Genomic DNA, 23,599 nt, shown 5'->3' on the forward strand with positions numbered 1-23,599 from the left:
GTTTTTGGCTCTCAGCTGCTTGCGAGTTGTGAGAGAGTTTCTCTGCTGAGTTTCACCAGGAATCAAAAGCAGTGTGTGAATAGAAGAAGAATAAAGTAGCAGAAAATGGAAATACATAAATTAAGTAGGCCTATACGTAGCCTATACCTCTACTGGAACTGCAGTTATGGAAAATAGTTTCCTTCAACATAGATCATGTAGTCAACTATAACAGTGACATTTGGACATCGTCCAGTATAGTGTGTCTCTGTTGCTTCTATGTATAGTTGGCTGTAACGTGCATCTCTTTTGTAGACACTGCACCCAAACATGAAAGCAGATATTTCCTCCGCGGTCTGTAAAACTAGTTTGAGCTGCGCTGCATTGTTCTGAGTATTTTTGTCCCTTCTTCTACTTCTCATTCTGCATAATGAGTGTACTTGATGATGTATGGCTGGTGTAATTCAACCAATGAGTTTACAGCAGAGAGGTGGCATCCAACACCAACCAAGTCATAAATACAAGTAATGAAGTGAGACTTGGTTCACGCTGTGTTAAAAAGAAAATGAAACAATTTTTTAAATTTATTTTATGCAACAAACACCATCAGCGGTTTTTACGGTCTGCTCTGGTCTAAAAGCGATAAGCAGTATACTTAAAAATGAAACACCCAGAGAAGGTTTCAACACACTGGTCATTCCTCAAAGTGAAATAGCATTGGACAATATATTTAAATTATTTTCTCCCCATGTTAGTAAACCTGCACCTGTCCCCATCAGGCCTTTAGGTCACTGATGCCACCCGAATAATCTGCTCACCCGTTGCTCATATGGACATTTATTACTTACATCAAGACATTAAAAGCACTTTGATTGTAAAAAATGAAAATATTCAGTGGTGAAAGAAGTATTCAGATCATATATTTAAGTAAAAGTACTAATACAATAATGTAAAAATACTCATTACAAGTAAAAGTCCTGTATTCAAAACTCATTTACAGCCAGGTGTACTGAAAGCATTAAAAGAGAAATGGCTCCTGTGAGTGGTATAATGTTGTATCGTTGTACTGAACTATTATTACCGTTGCACTGATGTGTAAGCATCATTTTACTGTTGTAATTGGTTGAAGCTGGGTAGTTTAATCTATGTACATCAAACTCAGAATCAGCAAATAACTGCAGCAGTAAAATAGAAGTAGTGACATAAAAAGTACAATATTTGCCTCTGAAATGCAGTAAAGTATAAATACTTAAGTAAAAGTACCTCAAAATTGTACAGTAGTCCAGTAGTTGAGTAAATGTCCTTAGTTATATTCTAGTCTTAAAAATATCTGATGTACACATAGATAAGGATGAGCATTAGTGGCCGTAAGCTAACATGTAGAGAAGTTATGAGCTTCTGCATTTTATTTGGATATTTTATGCGTTTGTAACAACGGAATGTTTTGGAGTTATTGTGCAACTAAAGTTGTTCCTAAATTGAAAGCAAAATTACAATTACAAGAACAACATTCAAACAGGCATGAGGAAGTGATGCCTCACATGAACCGCTGTACACTTTCTGGTTCTCACAGGGAAGTGAAAGCCCCTTTTTTGGCCACAGAGAAAGAGCTACTTTTGGCCGTCCGCAGCTGCTTCAGCTCACACCTCTGTTTCTGTCCAACTCATGAGAACACAAAGGTGCTGCAGGACTTACTGTTGACAACTAATACTGGGCAGGGAGAAGAGTTTGAATATTCAGAGATGGGTTTTGCGGAGGACCTGAGGTGCCCCCAGGCACATGCAGCTGTCATGCGGCTGCTGGACTCAGAGCTTCACCTGATGGAGGTCATGAAGAAGTGGATGGGTCACCGAGCGAAGAGTGAGAGGGAGTTTTCAGTGCAGCTGCATCACATGGCTGCCATGGTGGAGAAGCTGGACCGGCCTCAGCCTGGTGCAGGACAGGACTACATCAGCCAGCTCAACAAGGTGAGGTCTTATAGATTACTCTACAGCTGAATCATCAACTGATCACCAGTCATTCAGGTGGAAGAAAGCCACTGTGTAATGCACAAAGTGTGTGACTTAATGAAGGTGAGGTTGCACATCAGTACTTCCATATAAAGAGTTGAAATAGACTTGCCTCCATCCCCCCAAAAAGCCCTTCTATTTCATTATTTGTGCAACAAAAAGTGCAGATGAACTGAAATATTTGACAGAATTATACATATTTTAATAAATTAATTTCTTTGATATATATATATATATATATCACATTTCAGTAACAAGGAAATTCAAAGCGCTTTACGTAAAACATCGAGACAAGTTCATTAAAAAGCCAAGAGAATAGAAAATAAAAACAAGCTGAAATAGAATAAGACCGGTAAAACAAATACAAGAACAAAAGTTACAGTGCAGTGTAAGAAATTAATAATTATCTGATTTAATAAATACAATTATGAGAGTTTTTGCTGAAGGCATTGCTACCAATAACCCTGACCTAAACCTTTTTTATCCTAGTTGTCATAGTTTTAAATGATCTAAATGTTTAAATATGTTCTCAAATCCAAATAAGAAAACACTGAAAGAGCACATACGTCTACAGTATACCACCAATAGAGCGGCACAATTCTCCAATCCATTTGATACTTAAATAAAAGGAAAATGTTCAGAAGTTTTTAATCTGCATTAATTCAGATCAACAGTATATCTGATCATGGATGTCAGACTCATGGCGACCAAGTTACAACCAGTAAGATGTGTCATACTGCTGTAGTGCTACCTGTAGGTCAAATGGCAAAGGTTTTATAATAATGCAAAAAGTTTTGTAATTTGCTCAGAATTGATCCTAAATTTGGTCAATTGCCGAAGGCTTTCTTGAATTATTGCATACTAAGTCAAATATTATTATGATTTTACTTTATTATTATTCATAATAATAATGCTTCATTTAGAAGTATTGTGACATAAACAGAAAATGAAAAAAATATTTTTGGGTGTCACCAAAGATTGCAAAGGTTGGGTAAAAATAATTAGTGGAATGGTGACAGAATTTTGTAAAAAGAAAAACAAATCAAAATAGGGGATAATGAATGTACGTAGGTGGACAACATATAGAAGTGCAGGTTGGACCAACAAAATCAAACAAAAACATATTTTATTTCTGCAGCTCACAGTTATGAACATAAAACATAAATTTGTTTTTGGCCCACGGTCTGACTTTCATCAAAATGCATTGAAACAAACAAACAAACAAATCCAGATCCAAACGGAAGTTAAAACATGTGGAGGACTGTTGTTCTCTTGTTTGAATGACCCCTGACCTTTGCCCCCTGTGTGTGTGTGTCAGTCGTGGGGAGTGATGGTCTCTCAGACGGACGTCCTCAGTCAGCTGATGAAGAAGCGCTCTGAGGATCTGCTGGATGGTCCCATCAGCAAACTGACGCTGCTCATCAGAGACAAACAGCAGCTACGCAAAACCTTCGCAGAGCAGTGGAGCCTGCTGAGGCAGGAGCTCAGCAAGGTGTGTGACCAACACACACACACACACACATAAATACACCACTGTTTACAGACTGGTACCTTCACGCCAAAAGGCCGCTGAACCACCTTTGTACAGTCAGATTTCACTGCTGAAAATAAGCTGCTGATGTTTTTAGGTATTAAACTTTGATTATTGACACACATACGCAAAAAGCCAAACTAAACAAAAATGTCTAGCGTATATTGTTAAAGGAAGATAGTGTTGGTGCATAGATGAGTGACTTGCAGCGGTCCACGAACTGATACTGCTGAAGTTATATTTCACTTTTGTACATTTACTTTTTTGCATTCTAAGTGATAGTATACCTAAAAATGACCATCCATATCTCACTTGTTATGAAGCAATACTTCCTTTATTTTGCAACCGCTGTTGGACTTTTGAAACAGCAAAGAGTTTATTTTGTTCAAGAGTTCAGTGTTAATGTCAAAGACAACGTGGTAACAATTCATTTTACAGATCCGCAAATTTCATGGTAATTAAGTGATAATTAGCAAGTAACCTATTTGAAATTTCTTTGTAATTACCACCAAATTCCCCCAATATTTACCTTAAATTGATTGAAAATTACTTTATTATAAACATTATTTAACCATTAAATGCTATTTTAGCATTTAATGGTTAAAATAGGGCCCTTAGGCTTGAGAAGTGGCTGTGCGCTGCTCTTCATCAGAGTTGGAAAACCAAAATAGAAGACACTTCTGATCAGGCAGAAATCTCACCATTGTGTGACTTATTGTTACACAAATGTTACCTGGTAGCTGATTTTTTAAAGAAATTTCACATAAGGTATTTGCTAATTATTATCTATTCATCAGCAGACATGGAAATAAAGCATATCAATTAACTTTGTATTGTTTTCCTGGAAATGTATTAAATAAATTACCAGCTATTGGGAAATAGCGGAATATAATTATTAAATAATGTTTATAATAAAGTAATTTCACGTATATTGTGAGGTAAGTATTGGGGTAATTTGGCGGTAATTCCAAAGAAATTTCAAATAGTTTACTTGCTAATTATCACATAATTACCATCAAATTTGCGGACCTGTAAAATGAAGTGTTACCAACAATGTCACCATTACCACTACCTGGTCCTTTCTCTGGATGCTCCAGCAAACATATTGACATGATGTGTACAATAAAAGTCATAGTGGTAGAGTATTTACATTATGTGGCAAGAGTCTCATTAGAAAGAAGGCAGAAGTTGTTGTTGTTTTTTCTTGAGTCATCATGACATGCAGATGAGCATGGCAGCCGCAGCATTATAAATAGACAGCAGTCAAATGAAATGAGGTTCAATAGACTGGAAAGAGTGTGTGCAAATGCATTTTGATGCAATCTCAAACTGTTGGCTGCTCCACACTGGTTTTATTACCCAATTACATCAGGGAAATGATGTGTTCATTTTCAGTGATCCATACTGGGTCGCCGCTTGGCCGTCTAGCAGGCAGTTTGTTTGTTGTATTTTAATTTTCTTATTGTGCAGACGACGACTTTGGTTTTGTGTGAATCACCGTGTGGTGCTATAGATAGATTTTATCTTGTGTGTGTGAACAACCATGTCAGACATGCTATCGGGTGGAGGTTTTGAAGTATTAACACCGGCAGCCGAGCAAAGGTCAGATCATTTCCTCTTATGTCTTCTTCTCTCATGTTCCATGTTCCTCTGCAGTGAAACGCTGTCCACATCCTGTGTTATGTAGTGCCCCTATTCAGTGAGACAGCTTTTAACCACACAGACAGCTCCGCCCATTCTTGAACCGAATGTTTTCCATCTGTTTGTGTGTCTGTTTGCTGCCTCAGGTGACCCACACAGAGCTGGAGAGGCTGAAGAGCAGCTACAGACAGGCAGGGAAAGATGCAGCTCAGGCGAGGAGGAAGTACCAGGAGGCCAATAAAGGTGCACATAACTCACACTCTCGTGTACATCTGATATGTGTGTTTCCTTCATGACATAACGTGTGTATATATGTGTGTGTGTGTGTGTGTGTGTGCAGATAAAGAGCGAGACAAGGCGAAAGAGCGTTACATAAAGGCTTCACTGAAACTCCACGATCTGCATAATGAGTATGTACTGTCTGTGCGAGCGGCTCAAGTTTACCATCAGCACCACTACAGTCAGATCCAGCCGGCCCTGCTCAGCGCACTGCAGACTCTGCAGCAGGAGATGGTGCTCATACTGTAAGATCTGTACATTTGTGTGTGTGTCTGACATTACTTTACAGTGGTTCTACTGTTTCTCTGTTTGCATTTAGTAGGTTCTGATTTCCATTCATCCACACACAACAATAAGTTGTATTTTTTTTTATTTATCAGCGTTATGTTAACAATATTTGTTTATGCAGTTGAGAGTTTTCACAGCTTTTCCTTGTTTATGCATTCAGAAATGTATACAAAATACATTAAAGGGACAGTGTGTAGGATTTAGTGGCATCTAGTGGTGAGGTTGCAGATTGCAACCAACTGAATACTCCTCCGCTCACAACTCCCTTTCCGAGCATGTCGGAGAACTACGGTGGCCTTCAGGTAACGTAAAAACGTGGAATGCTCTCTCTAGAGACAGTGTTTGGTTTGTCCGTTCTGGGCTACTGTAGAAACATGGTGGAACAACATGGCAGACTACGAGAAGAGGACCCGCTCCCTATGTAGATATGAAGGGCTCATTCTAAGCTAACAAAAACACAACGATTCTTAGTTTCAGCTGATTATAATGAAAACATACATGTTATTGTTAATATTATATTCCATTTCTGCTAATAGATCCCACTAAATCCTACACAACGTTCCTTCAAATGTTTGACAGTCAGATCTCAGATGTCACCGCTTGTTTGAACTCAGTTTGCCAAACAGGCGCCGCTTGAAACAACAAAAATATGACAAGAATTCAAACATCTAAATGTTTACTTGCTTATCTCAGGCAAGTGTCTCAAAGTAGATTTTCCGAGCACTGATATGAATCAACCTGCTAACTGAAACCAACCTGTAAATTCTTATGTTGTGTTTTGGAAAAAAGCAAAAACGTAATGTACTCTACGTGTGGTTTGAATTTGGCTAAAACTTGCAAAACAAAAGTGTCCTTAAAAACACTGACTTTGTATTATTTTGTTTTCATGTGGCATCCCTGAAACTCTGAACCAGAAAGGAGATCCTGCAGGAGTATTTCGACATCTCCACTCTCCTCCATCATGAAGTGGTGCGGATCCACAGGGAGATATCTACTGCTCTGACGGCCATCGATCCTCCCAGAGAATATGAGAGCTTCATCCAACAGAATAGGTAGACTGAGGAAAACCTTCACCTCAGATGACAACAATGCAATCATGATACTAACCCTGCAGAGCGATGACACTGCGTGTTCGTGTTTGTAGGTCTGTCGGGGAAACTCCTGCTTGTGCAGAGTTTGATTGTAGCCTTCTGGAGGACACTGAGCATTTGAATCCCAGAGAGATTGAACTGAACGACCTCACGCTCGAGACACTCCAGCACAAGTGAGAATAAACGACACAATCTCATCCAGATGACTGAAGACTAATTTCCTTTTTTAGTGTCTCAACTACTTCCTCTTCCTCGCCCTCCTTGTTCTTTTATATCTCTGATAGTGTTGCATCAATTACTTCCTCCCCTCACATTATTTCTCTGTCTCCTTCTCCCAGATTGACCGCGGTGGAGGAGGAGCTGTTGGATCTGGCTGGGACTCTGGGATCCCAGCAGACCTCGGTCGAACAGCTGGAGCTGGAGCTGGACGCAGAGCGGGAAGGTGTCAAGAAGGGCCAGAGGTGAGCGAATCGCAGACACAAGCACAATCAATGATGCTCTGATGTTGTATTCAGAGGTCACAGAGGAGGTTTCAAAATAAAAACACAACCTTTGGTAGCCATGAAGACAAATTACTGAAGTTTGCCTCTGCGGGCAGTCGTTCCCATCGGGAGAGTTCAGTGTGCTCTTGGCTGGGCAACAACAGCTAATAACTAGTGTGGTCTCAAGGGGCCGTGAGTGCCTTATGAATTATAATGCAGCGATATGGTCAGAGTTATGGAGCACAATCCCCTCATTTGTCTTGGTTCATGAGGCTGTCTGAAGGTGTTAGAGGTCTACAGTCCTGTGGGAGTGATCAAGCTCCTGGAGGACAACAGGAAACAATGTGTTTATTTGCAAAAAGTTGATACCTTTTAACAGCAGCTGGGAGCACATATGGTGGTGGTGGTGGTGTTAGTGAGGTGAGGGGAGGTTACGCTGCCCTTTGGTTTGTATTTTGAAGAAATATTTTGTAAATCAATGGTGACATGCTGTATGAGTTTGACCTAGCATGACCTCTTATAGCTTAGAAGTTGAAGACTGAGTGCATTCACTTCTGTGGTTCCTACTCACATCACTCTGAAATCATACAGGAATAAAATAGTGAAAGTTTATAAATTATATATATATTCATGTTAAAACGTGTAAAAACTTTTGCGAGACTCGGTGCCCGATGATCTATCCTAACCTCAACTATTCAAGATCAATGCCTAAACTTAACCATCTCGTGAGAGTTTAAAAAATTGCGGGTTACCATCTAGACATAACCCTGAACACTTGCGAACACACCTGAAACAGTATTTTTGCAGCGCAGGAGTAGACTACTAGTGTACCCGATTCGACTGTTATCAGGCCATTAAATAGGCGTTATCGGTTCGCGAAAGCACCATAGTTGTGGGTCATTAAGCCTAATACGTTGTAAAAGTGAAAGCGAAACTGAAAAGCAACACGTTCTAACAAGTTTTAAAACTTAAAGACATTACATTTTGAACTTGAACAAAAAGGCTTCTTTAAGTTTTAGCAACAAAACTATAGTTTGTTCTATACAACTTCTTTAGGTTTAGGCAACACAACTACAATTTCTCTAGGTTTAGGAAACAAATCCAGTTAGTTAAGTTTAAGAAAAAAAACATTGGGTTTTGGCTTAGAATAACTGTTTCAAAAGTGAAAGTGAAACTCAAAGGGACTATTTGTAACTTTCAGAAATGCTTCTTAACAGCGACACCTGTGGCTGTGAAATCAACGAAAGTCAGCGTCGGGCTCGCGCTTGCTCGCTCTAAATATACCTGAACGAGCATTGCTCAAAACAGTGAGGCGACACACGTCAGCTAAAAGCGCAATATCACTCTATATTTCAGCTGCTTGGCAGTAATGTTAGCTGACCAGACGAAGGTCTCTCCATGAACATGATTTAGATCTGGTCCTAGTGTTGGCTTTTCCTGCCTAAGTGCAGGCTGATGCAGCGGGGCTCTGCAGCATGTCTCTGCCCGCAGCCGGAGAGAGCAGAGGAGACACCGGCACCCGGTCGGTAACGAGAGGGTAACATAACTCTCTGAAGACCGCCATCACTTCACAAGACACGGGAAAGCTCTGTTGGTCTGGAGGAACTGCAGAATTATTTCTGCACAAACGTCCCCTGTGCATTTACTAGATATTCTCAGAGCTAAACTCTTCTGCAGTGTGTAGTGAGCGCGCGTTCACGTCTAGAGGTGGAGCGAGACAGCGAGGACGCGAGCGATGTCTGAGTGAAGGAGAGCATGCAGCGGAGACGAGGCTCCAGCCACACGCGAGCGCGCATATGCGAACGCGCATGTGTGACGACCCGCTACATTTATGCGCGTACAAAGTTACAAATAGTCCCTTTAACACTTGTGAACACAAAGACAACTAAACATTCCTGGTTACACACAGGATTCAAACCCCGGCCTCCTGGGTGCCTTGTATTTTGTGTCCCATCCATCACCCCTGGCCTCCACCCATATGCAATTTCCCCCTGTCTAAACTACAGCACCTCACTTCCACTTCTGCTCCTGTCATAATTACTACGGTCGCTAGAGGTCGCTGTCATGTTCTTTTTTACCTTCTTTCGGTGATCTACCATGTGAACAGATGATAAAACCTACTAGTGGGTGTAGTAGACCCTTATAGACCCACATCTATGGGGCTTATAGTGACTGATAATGCCTATTTAATAGCCTGACAACAGTTTAATCGGCTGACTAGTTGGTTTCTGTGTCCCAGGGCAAATAATGGAGCTGCCAAGTATAACCTACTGTGTGCACTGTACTTAATGGGAACTTGGAGGCGACAGGGTACACAATGCACAGAGGGAGGTTAGAGTGATCAGTGGGGGTGCAACAGCAAACTTTTCCCCTGGCGCCCTCTAACAGCCATTCCTGTTCTGTTGAACCGTGTGTTTATTACTTTAGCTGTAAGGATCTCAGCATTTGTTTTGTAGAAGTCTTGGTTCACCTCACTAGTAGGACTCTTGGGTCATTTTAAGGTTTACTACATGCTGAAAATCCGGGATGAAGGTTGACTAAGCTGTTGCCAGAGAATCTTATTGACTGCTTTAGTCAATAGGAATCATCTGCAAACCTATTTGCACAGACAGACTTCATATTGATGTCTGGTCTCTATTTGCGTCACTTGTGTTGTTTTATTGACTTGTGCACCCCTTTGTGTTGCTCACACTGAAAAGGTCCCACACAAATAATTTGCCGTCCCTGACATACTGCTGTTCTCTGCTTTGTCCAGGGTCTACCAGTTCAGCAAGAGACATGCGATGGAGGAGTGCCGGCAGCATGTTGCTCTGGCCCAGGGCCTGAGAGCCAAGCTGGAGGTTCAGAGGCTTCTTCTGAAAGAGAAACTGGACCAGCTGGGCTCAAACGAACCGCCCTCTGCTCTGAAGCTGGACCCAGACAATTACTCACTTTCGTCCAACACAAGCAATGTATGTTCTCTCTACCAGAGTCTTTCTTCAGCTCCTGATCTAATTAGAGGATGAAGCCTACTGACTTTGGTGACTTTTCCTCTAGCGCCCCCAGCAGATTTACAGTTTTGTTTTTTTAGTTTTGGACATGTCTGACAACTATTGGATTGATTACCAAGAAATTTGGTACAGAAGATATTCATGTTCCCCAAAGGATAGTTTTCATCGAGCGCCACCATCAGATTGAAATTTGAATTGTACAATATTTTGGTTTATCACATTCTTATCCCAACTTGTCACATAGGCTACCGCCGCTTATCATATCCCTTGGCGTCACTTTAGGTTTAGGCAACAAAACCACTTAAGTTTAGGAAAAAACAACATGGTTGGGGTTAAAAACTACTACGTTTGTAATGTGAAAGTGAAACTTCACGCACGGGACACAAACAGCGTTCTCCTGGATTAAAGCCCTGTGTTTGTTGGACCCATCCACCTCACCTCCCATCTGCCCTGTGTTTGTCTTTTCACTCTTTAAACTACATCACCACAGCACTTTCTCTGAGCGTTAAATATTGCCGGATGGGTCTACTTTAATGGAAAGCCCGGTGCGTCTCATACCGGAGCTAAGGGGTGCCTTTTGTGGCAAAATGTCAGTATTTGGCATTTGTTTATTTCCAAATAGCTACAAAAATAATGACAATCCAACCTCAGCTGTACTTTGTGTATATTAGCCTTTGTTAGCATGCTAACACGTTAAACTAATATGGTGAACATGGTAAAAAAAATGATAAGCTACCTGCTTAACACCATCATGTTAAACTTGTCATTGTGAGCATGTTAGCATGGTGACATTAGCATTGCTGTGCCAAAGTACAGCGCCACAGAGCTGCTAGTATGGCTGTAGACTTTTAGTCTTGCTTGATTTTGTTGAGTCCAAAGGCAACTTGTGACTGTAAAATTGCCCAACTCATGTGACTTAGTCCACACCTAGCCTATATTTTGCACAGCAGCTATTCTTGTGGCAAGTTAATCAATAATACGTCAACCCATAATCACCTACCAAATGGACTAACCAAACAGATCTAACATCAAATAATTTTATAATAATTATTTATTATCTTTTAAGTACTTTTTCTGCATTATTTTATTTTATTTTGTTAGTAGGCTATCAGTGGAGAGATGAAATGCATTTTTTTAAAATATATTTTTACCGACCAACATGATGTGCTCTGTATCTTTTCTTTTTTCAGCACCACAGCCCAACTTCTTCCAAACGCCTCATGGACGGGATCATAAACAATATGAGTGGCCTGTTTAAACCCAAATCTGAGGTAAGTTAAACACTGAATTACATTCAAAGTATAATAATTGCACACAGAACAATGATAGATAGAGTACAAGTGGTTGTACTAAAGTGTTTGGCACCGCATTGTACACACAGAACAATATCTGTTTCTCGGTGTGTTGTTGAAGGACATTTTAAAAGAAAGGACACTTGTTCCAGTTGAAGGACACTTCCCCTCCTCACTCTTCCACCTCCCTGGCCTTAACGTTAACTGCAGTACTTTCTTTTTTTTAACCACACAACAAACAATTCATCATGTTTGAGAGAAAGTGTATCCACTGCACGGCTGAGCTCACTCACGCACGTGATCTTTCTTTGGGGTCTTGTGCTCCTGAAAGCACTGTTGGACTTAATGAGGTCAGCTTTGTCGGTCAAGTCAGTACTTTGGAAGTGCTGCCTGACCTAAAACTAAGTTTTTACTTGTCAGGCAGCCTGTTTACATTTCATCGTTTTATCAGACCTGTCTGACGGAGCCATGACCCAGATGTGCTGCACGCAAACTCTCAACAGGAAAAAGGCTATGTGTAGTCCATCAGGTTTTAATCTGTCAGAAAGATCAAAATCACTGTGTACATGCTGTTAAAGATCATCTTGAGCAAATAAAATGTTAGTGTCTATAATGCGCTGGACTTCAAGAATAAATTATTTGCTGTTTTTTTTTTTTAACTGTGAACTACTTCTCGCTCTCCAACTCGGTGGTTCCCCGGAGGCGTGGAAGGTGGTGCGGTTAGACTTTAAAGTATTACAGACTCCCCTTTGAAGTATCTCCATATATTCTCTGCAGAATCATCCTAAAATTCATCCTCCACCACTTCTTATTGTTTCACCATTTGTGTCAGCTTTAAAGATTCTGCTTTTCTCTCTTCCTGCCTCCAGGTGCTTCCGGCCCTCACCCCAGCGCAGGAGGTGGATCGTCCTGTGGAACAGCAGGACTGGTATCATGGAGCCATTCCCAGACTGGAGGTCCAGCAGCTACTGACAAATGATGGAGACTTCTTGTTGAGGAAGAGTCAAGAGAAACAGGGTTTTGTGCTCTCTGTGCAATGGAAAGGATGCTGCAAACATTTCCTCATTCAGTACACGGATGTAAGTAAATCAATAGAGTAAAACACTTTTGTAGAAGGACATTTTACATTATACGTAGACCCTATGTGTTTCTGTATGTGTTTTACATTTGAATATGTATGCAAAGTATTGAATGATCAAGAACACTGATACTGCTAAAAAGAATCAGATGTTCTATTTCCTTGCCAATTCTGTTTATTTAAGAGGACGCAACCTTAGGTTATTTTCTGCAAATTAAACAAGTTTAGATGTTTGGAGTGAAAACACGGATACAAGACAAGTTATTTAAAGGTGCCGTGTGTAGGATTTGGTGGCATCTAGTAGTGTGGCTGTAGATTGCAACCAATTGAGAACCCCTCCGCTCACTCCTCCCTTTCCCAGACTGCGGTAACGTCAGCCGCCAAGTGCAAAACCATGGTAACGCCGTTTGCCTCGCTCAAAGGCCATCCTTACCATAATAACACTACTTTAGGAGCAACAGAGGTCAAACGGCGGCTGGCGGTACCACGGTTTAGCACTCTCACGCTCACGTTACCGCAGTTTCACAAACATGTCGGTGGCCTTCAGGTAACATAAAAACACGTAAGGCTCTCTCTAGAGTCAGTTTTTGGGTTGTCCGTTCTGGGCTACTGTAGAAACATGGCGGATCAACATGGCGGACTCTGTGAAGAGGACCCGATCCCTATGTGGATATAAAGGGCTCATTCTAAGCTAACGAAAACACAACGATTCAAACACTAATGAAAACAGTTATTAATATATTCAATTTCTGCTAATAGATCCCCTGAAATGTTACACACTGTTCCTTTAAACAATTTAAAAGTTTTTTTTTCACAATATTGCCAAGTTTTTCTGCTTCCTGTGTGTTTGCACATTGGTTCACTTGCGTAAATGATTTTCTATCTGTGTCAGTAGAATCTGTACCGTCTGGATGGAGAAAGCTTCCACAGTATCCCACTGCTGATCCATCATCTGCTATCGGCACAACAACACATCACCAAGAAGTCTGACATCGTGCTGAAGAAACCTGTACTGAAGGTACCGCTGTAACACACAGTTTTAACATACTAACTGTTAAATACAGTGCTTCCATAGTCGTCACAGATGAGCACACTTGCAAACCTAAACTCTCTTTCTGACCATTTTTCCTTCAAATTCTCTTTTTTCCTTTTCTCTCCTCCCTTGCTGGTCTCAGTTTAAAACAGCACTATAATATGCATCTCTTATTGTTCATTTTTAACCCCATTAGGACAAGTGGGTCCTGGAACATGATGATATTATCTTGGGACCCCTAATTGGACGGGTGAGTAAACTTGAATAATATATGTAACAGCTGTCACTTGCATTCAAAGTTGACCCCCTCCTGCACGACTCAACGAGCGAGCAAACTGAATGAAGAGAGGGAGCGGCGTTAGTGAGAACAAAGCAGTGAAACAGAGAAATAAAACGTTATTGCTGAAGCCCAGAAACGTCCCGAACACAGCAAAATAATACAAAAAGAGAAATACAGGCAAAGGGCAGGGTCTCTGCAGATTAATACACACTTCTAGTGGGTTGCAAGTGATGATTGATGACTGATTTTTGTATCAAAAGTCTATACTTTGTTTTTAGAAAATTCCTGCATATAATACCTTTAACATCTGGACATTAACATCTGGACTTTAACATAGAAGTGAAGTGAAAAACAGCAAAAAAAATGTTTTGTTCATTGTTTTTTATTACGCTCATTAATAGAGTTAGCCAAGAGTAGTGTGTCCATGTGTTGGTCGGTCTCTGAGTCAGAAATTTCAAAATGTTGAACATATTTGCATAAAAAGTGGGAAGTTTGGTTAAAGGAAGGAAGACCTGCTTAATATATATCCATATACATATATTAAGAAGGTATATGTAATATTTATTTAGTTTTTGCCTGTAAGTTGACATAACCGGATACCAGCTCTTCATAATTGGCTTAATCAACCAACATGGGTGCTCTGGAGACTTTAATACCACTTTAAATGATAGGTTCACATCTCAACAAGTACATCTTAAATTAAAACTTTCGTGCCCATATGGACATTTAGAGTTTTATTGTTCGTTGTAATGGTTTCTCCTCTCCATACTGGCTGCAAAGAGATCCCGTCTTATAGAGATGTCATTGTAAGTGAAAGTAAATCTACTGTATATGAGGCTTCAACAAATAAAGTTTGTATCTTCCAAAGTTACTAGTCTTTTTAGTACAAACTTCCTACAGTACTTTGTGTTACTATCACTCTGCTGGCTCAGCAACACTGTCCTTGGAAATACAAAAGAGGGGATTTTGTAACTGTGGAAGATATCCACTCGGTCTGTGTTATGTCCCCCTTCACTCACATTGAGGAACAGTTACAGCAACCAATACCCTTCCTCTTAACCCATCCTTCAAATTTACCTGACAATTTTAGTTTCCATAGTTTGAATACTTAAAAGTGGTAAGAATCGATGTACATGTTTATCTCCCATTTCATCTAAAATTGCCATAAAATTGTGCACATATGGCAACAGTTCATATAGGAAAATTGTTAACTGTGGATTAGATATGTCCCCTGCTGGGTTAGAAAAGAGAGTTAAAAAAACCTGTAACTGATCATGTTGGTGTTGGTATTACACAGGGTAACTTTGGAGAAGTGTACAGTGGGCATTTACGCTCTGATAACACTCCTGTAGCGGTGAAATCCTGTAAAGAGAACCTGGCCCCAGAGCACAAGAGTAAGTTCCTGATGGAAGCCAGGTTAGTACACACACACACACACACGCACACACACACACACAGGCACGCACACGCACACGCACGCACACACACACACACACACACACACACACACACTCACACACACACACACACACACACACACACACACACACACACACACACACACACACACACACACACACACACACACACACAACCCTCCTCTCCTGTGCTGTCCAGGATCCTGAAGCAGTACGACCATCCTAACATAGTGAAGCTGATCGGAGTGTGCACTCAGAAACAGCCCATCTACATCATCATGGAGCTGGTTCAAGGTAAACATGACCCTGTTAGACCTTTATTTACCCAACAGCTTTGAGCTTCATTCTCACGTTATTGCTTCCTCGCTTTGTTCCTCAATCATCACTTTCTCAATATATGTGTGTATATGTGTGTGTGTACGTACACGTTTCTTAAGGTGGTGATTTTCTTTCCTTCTTACGGCACGAGAGTGACAGTCTGAAGCCTAAGATGTTGGTCAAAATGACAGAAAATGTAGCATCTGGCATGACGTTCCTGGAGAGCAAGAAATGTATCCACAGGTTGGTCAATCAATAAATCAACATTCGTACAATATGATATGATATCAGTCCCGGCGGCATGGACGGGTATTGGGGGGCCAGGCCCGGCCACTGAGTCACCTTTGTCCACCCTGGACGATCCTCTGTCCCCAAAGACAGACTAGTTAAATGTAGTGGATATTACACGCACACAGTGCTGCCAACTCGGGGACTTTCTCGTTGTATGTAATGACTTTTCAGACCAACAACAGCTTTCAGTGTGTCAGTGTGCTGACTTGACTATGACTTGTTCCAAAACTACATTTTTTATTATTATTATCATAAAGTGGGCATGTCTGTAAAGGGGAGACTCGTGGGTACCCATAGAACCCATTTTCATTGAAATATCTTGAGGTCAGGAGTCAAGGGACCCCTTTGAAAATGGCCATGCCAGTTTTTCCTCGCCAAAATTTTGTGATAGTTTGAAGCGTTATTTAGCCTCTTCCGCGACACGCTACTATGACATGGTTGGTACCAATGGATTCCTTAGGTTTTTCTAGTTTCATATGATACCTTCATATACATATGATATCTCCTCTCTAGATTTAAAACTGAGCCCGCTACAACCTCCAAATGGTCGATTGCGTTAATGCATTTTACATAAAGGATGATGTGATTTCCACAATAACAAGCGTGGAACAAGCCGCAGGCATCTGCAGCCTTTATGATGCATAATAATGAAACACAATTTACTTCCCTAACATTCACGCCATCCAACTGTTAACAAAACTGCACTTTCCCCGCAGAACTTCCCCATATGCTGATGTTGCAGTCGATTGAAAGTGAAGGATAAAAAGTTTTCTTAAATAACGGATGTGTTGTGTTGTGTCCTTGAAGAGGAAGCTGGAAACATGCTCCGTTGACTGACCTACTCTTTCTTTTTCACTTACATTAAAAAGACAGCTCAACCATTAATTCAGCAGTGCAATACATTACATTCATTTGGCAGACACGTTCATCCAAAGCAACTTACAATAAGTGCATTCAAACTCAAAAGGAAGCTAAATGTCCCCAGAAACTGGAACTATACCAAATGAACCCCTAAAAGCGTTTTCAGGGAACAACAGTGCAGTTTTTATAAGTTTTTTAAGAGATTAAACATGAGTAAGTGCCAATGTGTGGTGGAAGATGGGTAGTGACTGCTGTCTTGAAGAAAAGAGCCTCGACTGTCCTGTTGATATGACTCAGGATCCTCATAGGTGGTTAAATGCAACCACAACCTGAAGTACATATGCATATCAAGATTATCTGTTCATTAATTGCTAATTTCTCTTCATAAAAAACCTTAATTTGTATAGCAACTTTCATATATAAAATTAAGCTTTTACATAAAGTTTAATTAAAAACACATTTAAAACATATAAACAAATAAAAGTTTGAAAAAAACACTTTAAAATCAACAAACAGTATAAACAAACAAACAAACAAATAAAGCAGAGTAAAAGGTTAAAGGTACAGTATGTAACATCTGGCGGCATCTAGCGTTGAGGTTACAGATTGTAACCTCTCCCGTGTGCCAAGCGTGTTGGAGAACTACGGTGGCCGACGTGAAAACGTGATTGCACCTCTCTAGAGCCAGTTGTTGTAAGAGTTGCGTAGGTCATTTGGAGCAGTGTCAGTGCATAGAGTGTGTGTGTACGTGGAAAGTGAGTGGTGAAGTAAAAGAGAGAGAGCGGTGGCGAATCTGTGTGAGTGACAAGGTGAGCTAGTGGAGCAGAAGACAGAGTTAGTTTAGCTTTGAGAATATCAAGTGAATGTTCAGTGGAAGAAATAAATGCTGCAGCTCCTCAAGACCAACAGAGGTTTTCTGTGTCTTATTATCCGGCGGCTGAGTGGAGTGATGGGGGTTAACTGGAGTAACGTTATCAACTCCAGCCCAGGCAAGAAAAGTTAACATAGTGGTTTGTCCGTGGAGAGGACCCGCTCCTTATGTAGATATAAAGGGCTCATTTTAAGCTAACGAAAACACAACGATTCTTATTATCAGGGGATTTATACACTAATGAAAACATAGTTATTACAATTATATTCCATTTCTGCCAATAAATCCCCCTAAATGTTACACACTGTTCCTTTAAAACAATACTAGAGACCATCTTGTAATGGGATCACACCAGCCACAACGCCAATGTCCCCTTCCCCACTTCCTACCCCCCTACTTCTGGCCCCCGTGCTCAGACCACACCCATCTTCGAACTCAAACCTCAAATCTTTTTGGTAGCTTCACAGGCCCATTACAAGAAAAGGCTGCCTCTCTTTGTCCTAACTGTTAGCTGTATTGAAGGAGAGACATCCAGCTTAACATGGAGGTGTTAAACCATTCAGAGCCTCATACGCTCTTGTACACTGGTGATAAGATTTTTAAATGAGCTGTAAAAGAGACAGAGAGGAAATGCAGGGATGCTGAAATGGCTGTGATGTGTTCTTTTTGAACATTTTGTACAAGCCGAGAGGAAAAACTGGCTCACAACCTCTTAAGACTGTGGATCTCAAAGTGAGCAGGAACTGATTATAAAGATCAAAAACATGGGGTTTTCTACGTAATCTACAAAATCGCTTTCAAAGCATTTATTAAAAGAAAAAATGAGAAAAAGCTGATACCAAGAATATGTTGTGAAACTGTTTGAAATGCTGCAACGTGAAATGGAGCTGTAGTGTTTTAGGGGATCAGATGAGTGGGAGCGACTGTGGGTGAGACATCAGTTGAGGTTGTCGGTGCTCCGGAGAAGACATGAGGTTGTGACACCCGGCTCATTACAGGAGCACTGTGCGGTTTGCCCAGCGGGGACAGATCAGAGCAGGCTGCTGGTATAGCTGCTCAGCCTGTAACGCTGCATGTCAAGCTGCCTCACATGCAACACTAGAGACATGACAAGAACGCCTGTTCTCTCACTCCTTTAAGTCCCCTCTGTTCTCGCGTTGTATCTCATTTTTTTCATACAGAACATGGTGCTTTTGTGTCTCCTCCGTATCCATCTTTCATCAGGCCTACATTCATCCCTCTTACTGTACATCTTTCCCCCCTTTAAGGGACCTGGCAGCGAGAAACTGTCTGGTTGCAGAGCACAACGTGGTGAAGATCAGCGACTTCGGGATGTCCCGTCAGCAAGATGATGGTGTCTACTCTGCAGAGGGCGGCCTCAGACAGATCCCTGTCAAATGGACGGCTCCTGAGGCCCTGTACTATGGTGAGACACAACTGTTTCTGCCCTGCAGTCACAACCAAACACACTCTTGTTTCTCTCTGCCAGTAGTAGTCAATTAAAAATGTGCCTGTGCCTTTGCTAATGCTGCCCCCTGCTGGTTTTTTGAGGTCGTTATACCACAGAGAGTGATGTCTGGAGCTTTGGAGTCTTACTGTGGGAGACATTCTCCATGGGAATGACGCCCTACACGAGCATGACCAACCAACAGACGCGAGACGAGGTGGAGAAAGGTGAAGGGCTAAATAAGCTGAGTGTCACTGTGTTCAGATGCTCCTTCATTGTGCCTGAATCTGACACTGATGCGTTTTCTGAATCCCACGTTTCACATAATGATAAAATATAGATAGAAAATGAGCGTGATCCCTGTTTTGACGTATACCTGTGATGTGTTTCAGGATACCGTATGCCCGCTCCACACGGCTGCCCCGTGGAAATCTCCAGGATTATGAACAGCTGCTGGCAGCACGAGGCCAGAAATAGACCGTCTTTCAAGAAACTTCGGGCGGAGCTCGGTGCCATATACAACAAAATTACATGATACAAGCCTGTTGATTGGATATGTACTGTAGATTAAGTTTATTTTCTTCTGTCCGTTTGATTTGTCTTGTAATTTTCCATTTTTTTTTCCTTCACAAAAGACAGCCCAGTCGCACAGCAGTTCTTGAAATAGTCACAAAATTTAATGTATTGATTTGTGTACAAAGACACTAATTTCCCATTATTTTTCATGATGGTCAGCATGAAATCAATTTGTATGTAATCCACGTAATTGTGAACCCGGAAGTATAAAGAGCAGTGAACGCCACATAATGAGGAGGTCAGGGTGGATGGTTGGGTCAAAAAACATAAGCCGTTCACCTAGGAGACTGGTGTTCGTACCCTGTGTGAAAGTTGATTTATTTGCCACGTAACTTCCGTACTTACATTACGACACTTCTGATGTTGTTTTAACTAAGCAGTTGGTTGCCTAAGCCTAACCAAGTCAATCTATTCCTAAATCTGACTAAGTAGTTTCATTTTGAAAAGACTGGAGCGGAAATTGACACGTGCATCACGTGTTGTTGAAAGTTGTGCTGAGAAAAAAAAGGGAAATTCGTGTCTATGTACACAAATCAAATAGATTAAATTTCGTGATTATTTCACGAACTGCTGTGAGACTCTGTTGGAAAAGATGTTAAAGTCCAGTCTGAACACTGAAACAGATGCATGCAGACTGAAACAAAAAAAATAACTCAAACTAAACTTTTGTTGTGGAAATATGCTTGTAAATGGAGTTTTAAGGACATGTAAAATATCAGTGAACCAGTTGATGGCAGCAGTCTTGTTTCTTCCCTTCTTGCCTTGTGTGTCTGTTTTTCATTCTTCCTCCTCCTCCTCCTAAGAGCAGCAGCTTGTCTAAACACAACATACTGTGCTGTATTATATTAAAATGACTGTTGAAAGGTAATACCCATTTGGTCTGTCTCAAAGAAACCACAGAGACATGTTAAACTGACACGTACTCATGAGAAGCTGCCAACCATATCACAGACTTCGAGACAATAAGGTTTCAATCAGCAGCCTTGTGGGCTTTTTGTGTCCATTTGTGATGCCTGTTGGGTTTTTAGGATCCTCCCTCTTGGGGTTCTTGGTTCTGTAGGTTGATGGAAAGCATGTAGGTGTAACGTGACCTTTGATTGCACAAAAATATCTAAACTAAAAGGACAGGGCTATTTGAGCTGTCTTTTTGTCTCTCTTTGCCAGCCCGTTCACGCAAAAAGGCGTGTGAATGCCACGATAATGCGCAAGGCATTTTTTTTTTATTGCAAGACAAAAGACAAAAAGAGCTAGTGATGTAGAATAAAAAGCGAGAAAGACAGTGTATGGCGGGCGGGGAGGTGGATGGGTCCATGAAACAAAGGACTTATAACCAGGAGACCGGTGTTTGATACCGGTGTTATGTGTTGTCAGTTACGTTAGTGACATTTGTGACGTGTTTTCCGCACTGATGTTATGTTGTTTCTGCATGTATTTTACTTAGTTAACATACTTATTTTAAGCCCACCCATGAATTCTTTCCAAAACCTAAGTGAGTGGTTTTATTGCCTCAACCTAACTGCGGACGTTACCGTAGTTTTGTACACATGACGCATGAAAAGCCTAAAATGTGACTTCATGACATGCAGAATGTCCATATAAATTTCAACACGTTCTCATCCCAACTCGCCATATACTGACGCTTTGTCAGACCCCTCGGTGTCACTTTTTCAGTTGCAGTAAACATGGCTTAATGTTATGAATTAAATAAAAATAGGTGCTTAGGTTTTGGCAACAATAATGTTTTATTCAGACTGCAAGTCTCGTCTGGCATCTTATGCAACAATTTCTCTCACAGCTATCACGCTGCCTGAGCCAATATTTAGCTTTTTAAAGGAGTTAGCTCTTATTTGACAAACAATAGTACACTAAGAAACATTCAGAAATAGATATAATTAGTCTATTATCAAACTGTGCTGGGATCACAGGCAAATCAAATGTGTTAAAATCATTATTCATTTTCTAAAGTTTGTCTTAGTTAAACTCGTGGCTGTATCTGTTTCACCAGGAAGACTTTTCTTAACTGTTAGCAGGTAGTGACTGTAGTGAGCCATGGATACCTGATACCAGAGAAATGAGGTTTGATCGCTATGAGAATTTAATGAAAACCTACCAGGCACAAATCAGGTTTTTTTTTGGCCAAGGTACAAAACATGTAAAGTCAATATGCCGTCTCCTTCCAAAGACAATTTATGACTCAAATTGTGTTGACTCAAATTCTCGGAAAGGGAAGCTGCTTTCCATCTATCCCCTGAGGAATATGACCGTGTTGTAAACAGAAAACAGAAAGCCATGGTGGAATAGTTGCTTTCAGCTGTTGTAGGCCAACACTGAATACTTAACCTAGATAAACAGTTTGAAACTGGGACGTAAGCTTTAATGATGATTATATACTGCAAGTTGACTTTCCTGAGCTTCAGTGGAGAAAGCTCTTAGCTCAGGAATGCAGGTTCACCAGATATATGCAAATTGAATTATGTGGCTGACACATAAGTACATCCTTGTTGTCTCCAACAGAGGAGGGTGTGTGTATTTAGACAGTTTTTGAACAAACAACGGTCTCCTTTCGATTTTTAAGACAGATTTCTTTCACAATCAAGCTATTTTGAGCTAATAGCAGCGTAGCTCTATGTGGGATATCCCAACAGCTAGACCTTTCTCACAGCAGACATTTTGACATGTAGTCCATGAGCCTGACCCCAAAATATGCCCGTTGTGTCAATTTGGAGGGACCATGTCTCAGAGTGATTTTGTTTTTCTCTGGGAACCATCACTTTAATGTGGTGGAGAGGTTTGTGTGTCCATATGACCCTGAGGGCTGTGTTGTCTGGAGCCTGGTGCTCCTGGTAGGGTCTCCCATGGCAAATTGGTCTCAGGCAAGGGGCCAGACTAAGAATGGTTCATAAAACTCCAATGACAAAATGAGGTAGAGGAGGAGTTACCCGGCCCGGGAATCATTCCCGGGGCCCCCGTCTGGAGCCAGGCCCAGACGGAGGGCCTGTCAGCGAGCGCCTGGTGGCCAAGCTAGCCATGGAGCCCGGCCGGGGACACCCCAAAGAAGCGACGTACCACCCCCTTCCTCTCCATCCTGTGGGCTCACTACCTGCGGGAGGAACCGCTGGGGTCGGATGCGCTGTCACACGGGTGACAGTGCCTAAGGAGTGGCAGACCGGGGACGTGGTTCTTCTGTTCAAAAAGGGGGACCAGAGCTTGTGTGCCAATTACAGGGGTATCACACTACTCAGCCTCCCTGGTAAAGTCTACTCCAAGGTGCTGGAAAGGAGGGTTCAGTCCTGGCCGTGGAACAACGGACCAGCTCCTCACTCTCGCAAGGATCCTGAAGGGGGCCTGGGAGTATGCCTATCCAGTCTACATGTATTTTGTGGACTTGGAGAAGGCGTATAACCGGGTCCCCCGGGAGATACTGTGGGGGGTGCTGCAGGAGTATGGGGTGAGGGGGTCACTTCTCAGGGCCATCCAATCTCTGTACGCCCAAAGCGAGAGCTGTGTTCGGCTTCTCGGCAATAAGTCAGACTCGTTTCCGGTGGGGGTTGGCCTCCGCCAGGGTTGCGCTTTGTCACCAATCCTGTTCGTGATATTCATGGACAGGATATCGAGGTGTAGTCAGGGGGAGGAGGGTTTGCAGTTCGGTGTGCTGAAGATCTCATCGCTGCTTTTTGCAGATGATGTAGTCCTGTTGGCATCATCGGTCTGTGACATCCAGCACTCACTGGATCGATTTGCAGCCGAGTGTGAAGCGGTCGGGATGAGGATCAGTACCTCTAAATCTGAGGCCATGGTTCTCAGCAGGAAACCGATGGATTGCCTACTCCGGGTAGGGAATGAG

General features: G+C 41.6%; 1 protein-coding gene across 2 annotated transcripts; it reads left to right on the forward strand.

Moving 5' to 3' along the window:
* Window positions 1-1,549: 1,549 nt before the first annotated feature.
* On the forward strand, window positions 1,550-19,909 carry fes (FES proto-oncogene, tyrosine kinase). 2 transcript variants are annotated; one of them, XM_037758920.1, is made up of 18 exons: window positions 1,722-1,946; window positions 3,307-3,480; window positions 5,307-5,403; window positions 5,501-5,684; window positions 6,642-6,779; window positions 6,872-6,991; window positions 7,157-7,279; window positions 10,056-10,251; window positions 11,481-11,561; window positions 12,452-12,661; window positions 13,556-13,678; window positions 13,890-13,943; window positions 15,271-15,389; window positions 15,591-15,685; window positions 15,829-15,952; window positions 19,001-19,158; window positions 19,284-19,406; window positions 19,572-19,909. In XM_037758920.1, the coding sequence occupies exons 1-18, from the start codon at window positions 1,722-1,724 to the stop codon at window positions 19,712-19,714; spliced, it is 2,487 nt and encodes an 828-aa protein (XP_037614848.1). In that variant the 3' UTR covers window positions 19,715-19,909. The 2 variants fall into 2 exon arrangements, with proteins under 2 accessions (XP_037614857.1, XP_037614848.1); XM_037758929.1 differs by lacking the exons at window positions 19,001-19,158; window positions 19,284-19,406; window positions 19,572-19,909 and adding an exon at window positions 16,717-17,379 and having other exon boundaries at window positions 1,550-1,946.
* Window positions 19,910-23,599: the final 3,690 nt, after the last annotated feature.

The sequence above is a fragment of the Sebastes umbrosus genome, chromosome 2 (assembly GCF_015220745.1).
Source record: "Sebastes umbrosus isolate fSebUmb1 chromosome 2, fSebUmb1.pri, whole genome shotgun sequence".
NCBI classification, from domain to species: domain Eukaryota; kingdom Metazoa; phylum Chordata; class Actinopteri; order Perciformes; family Sebastidae; genus Sebastes; species Sebastes umbrosus.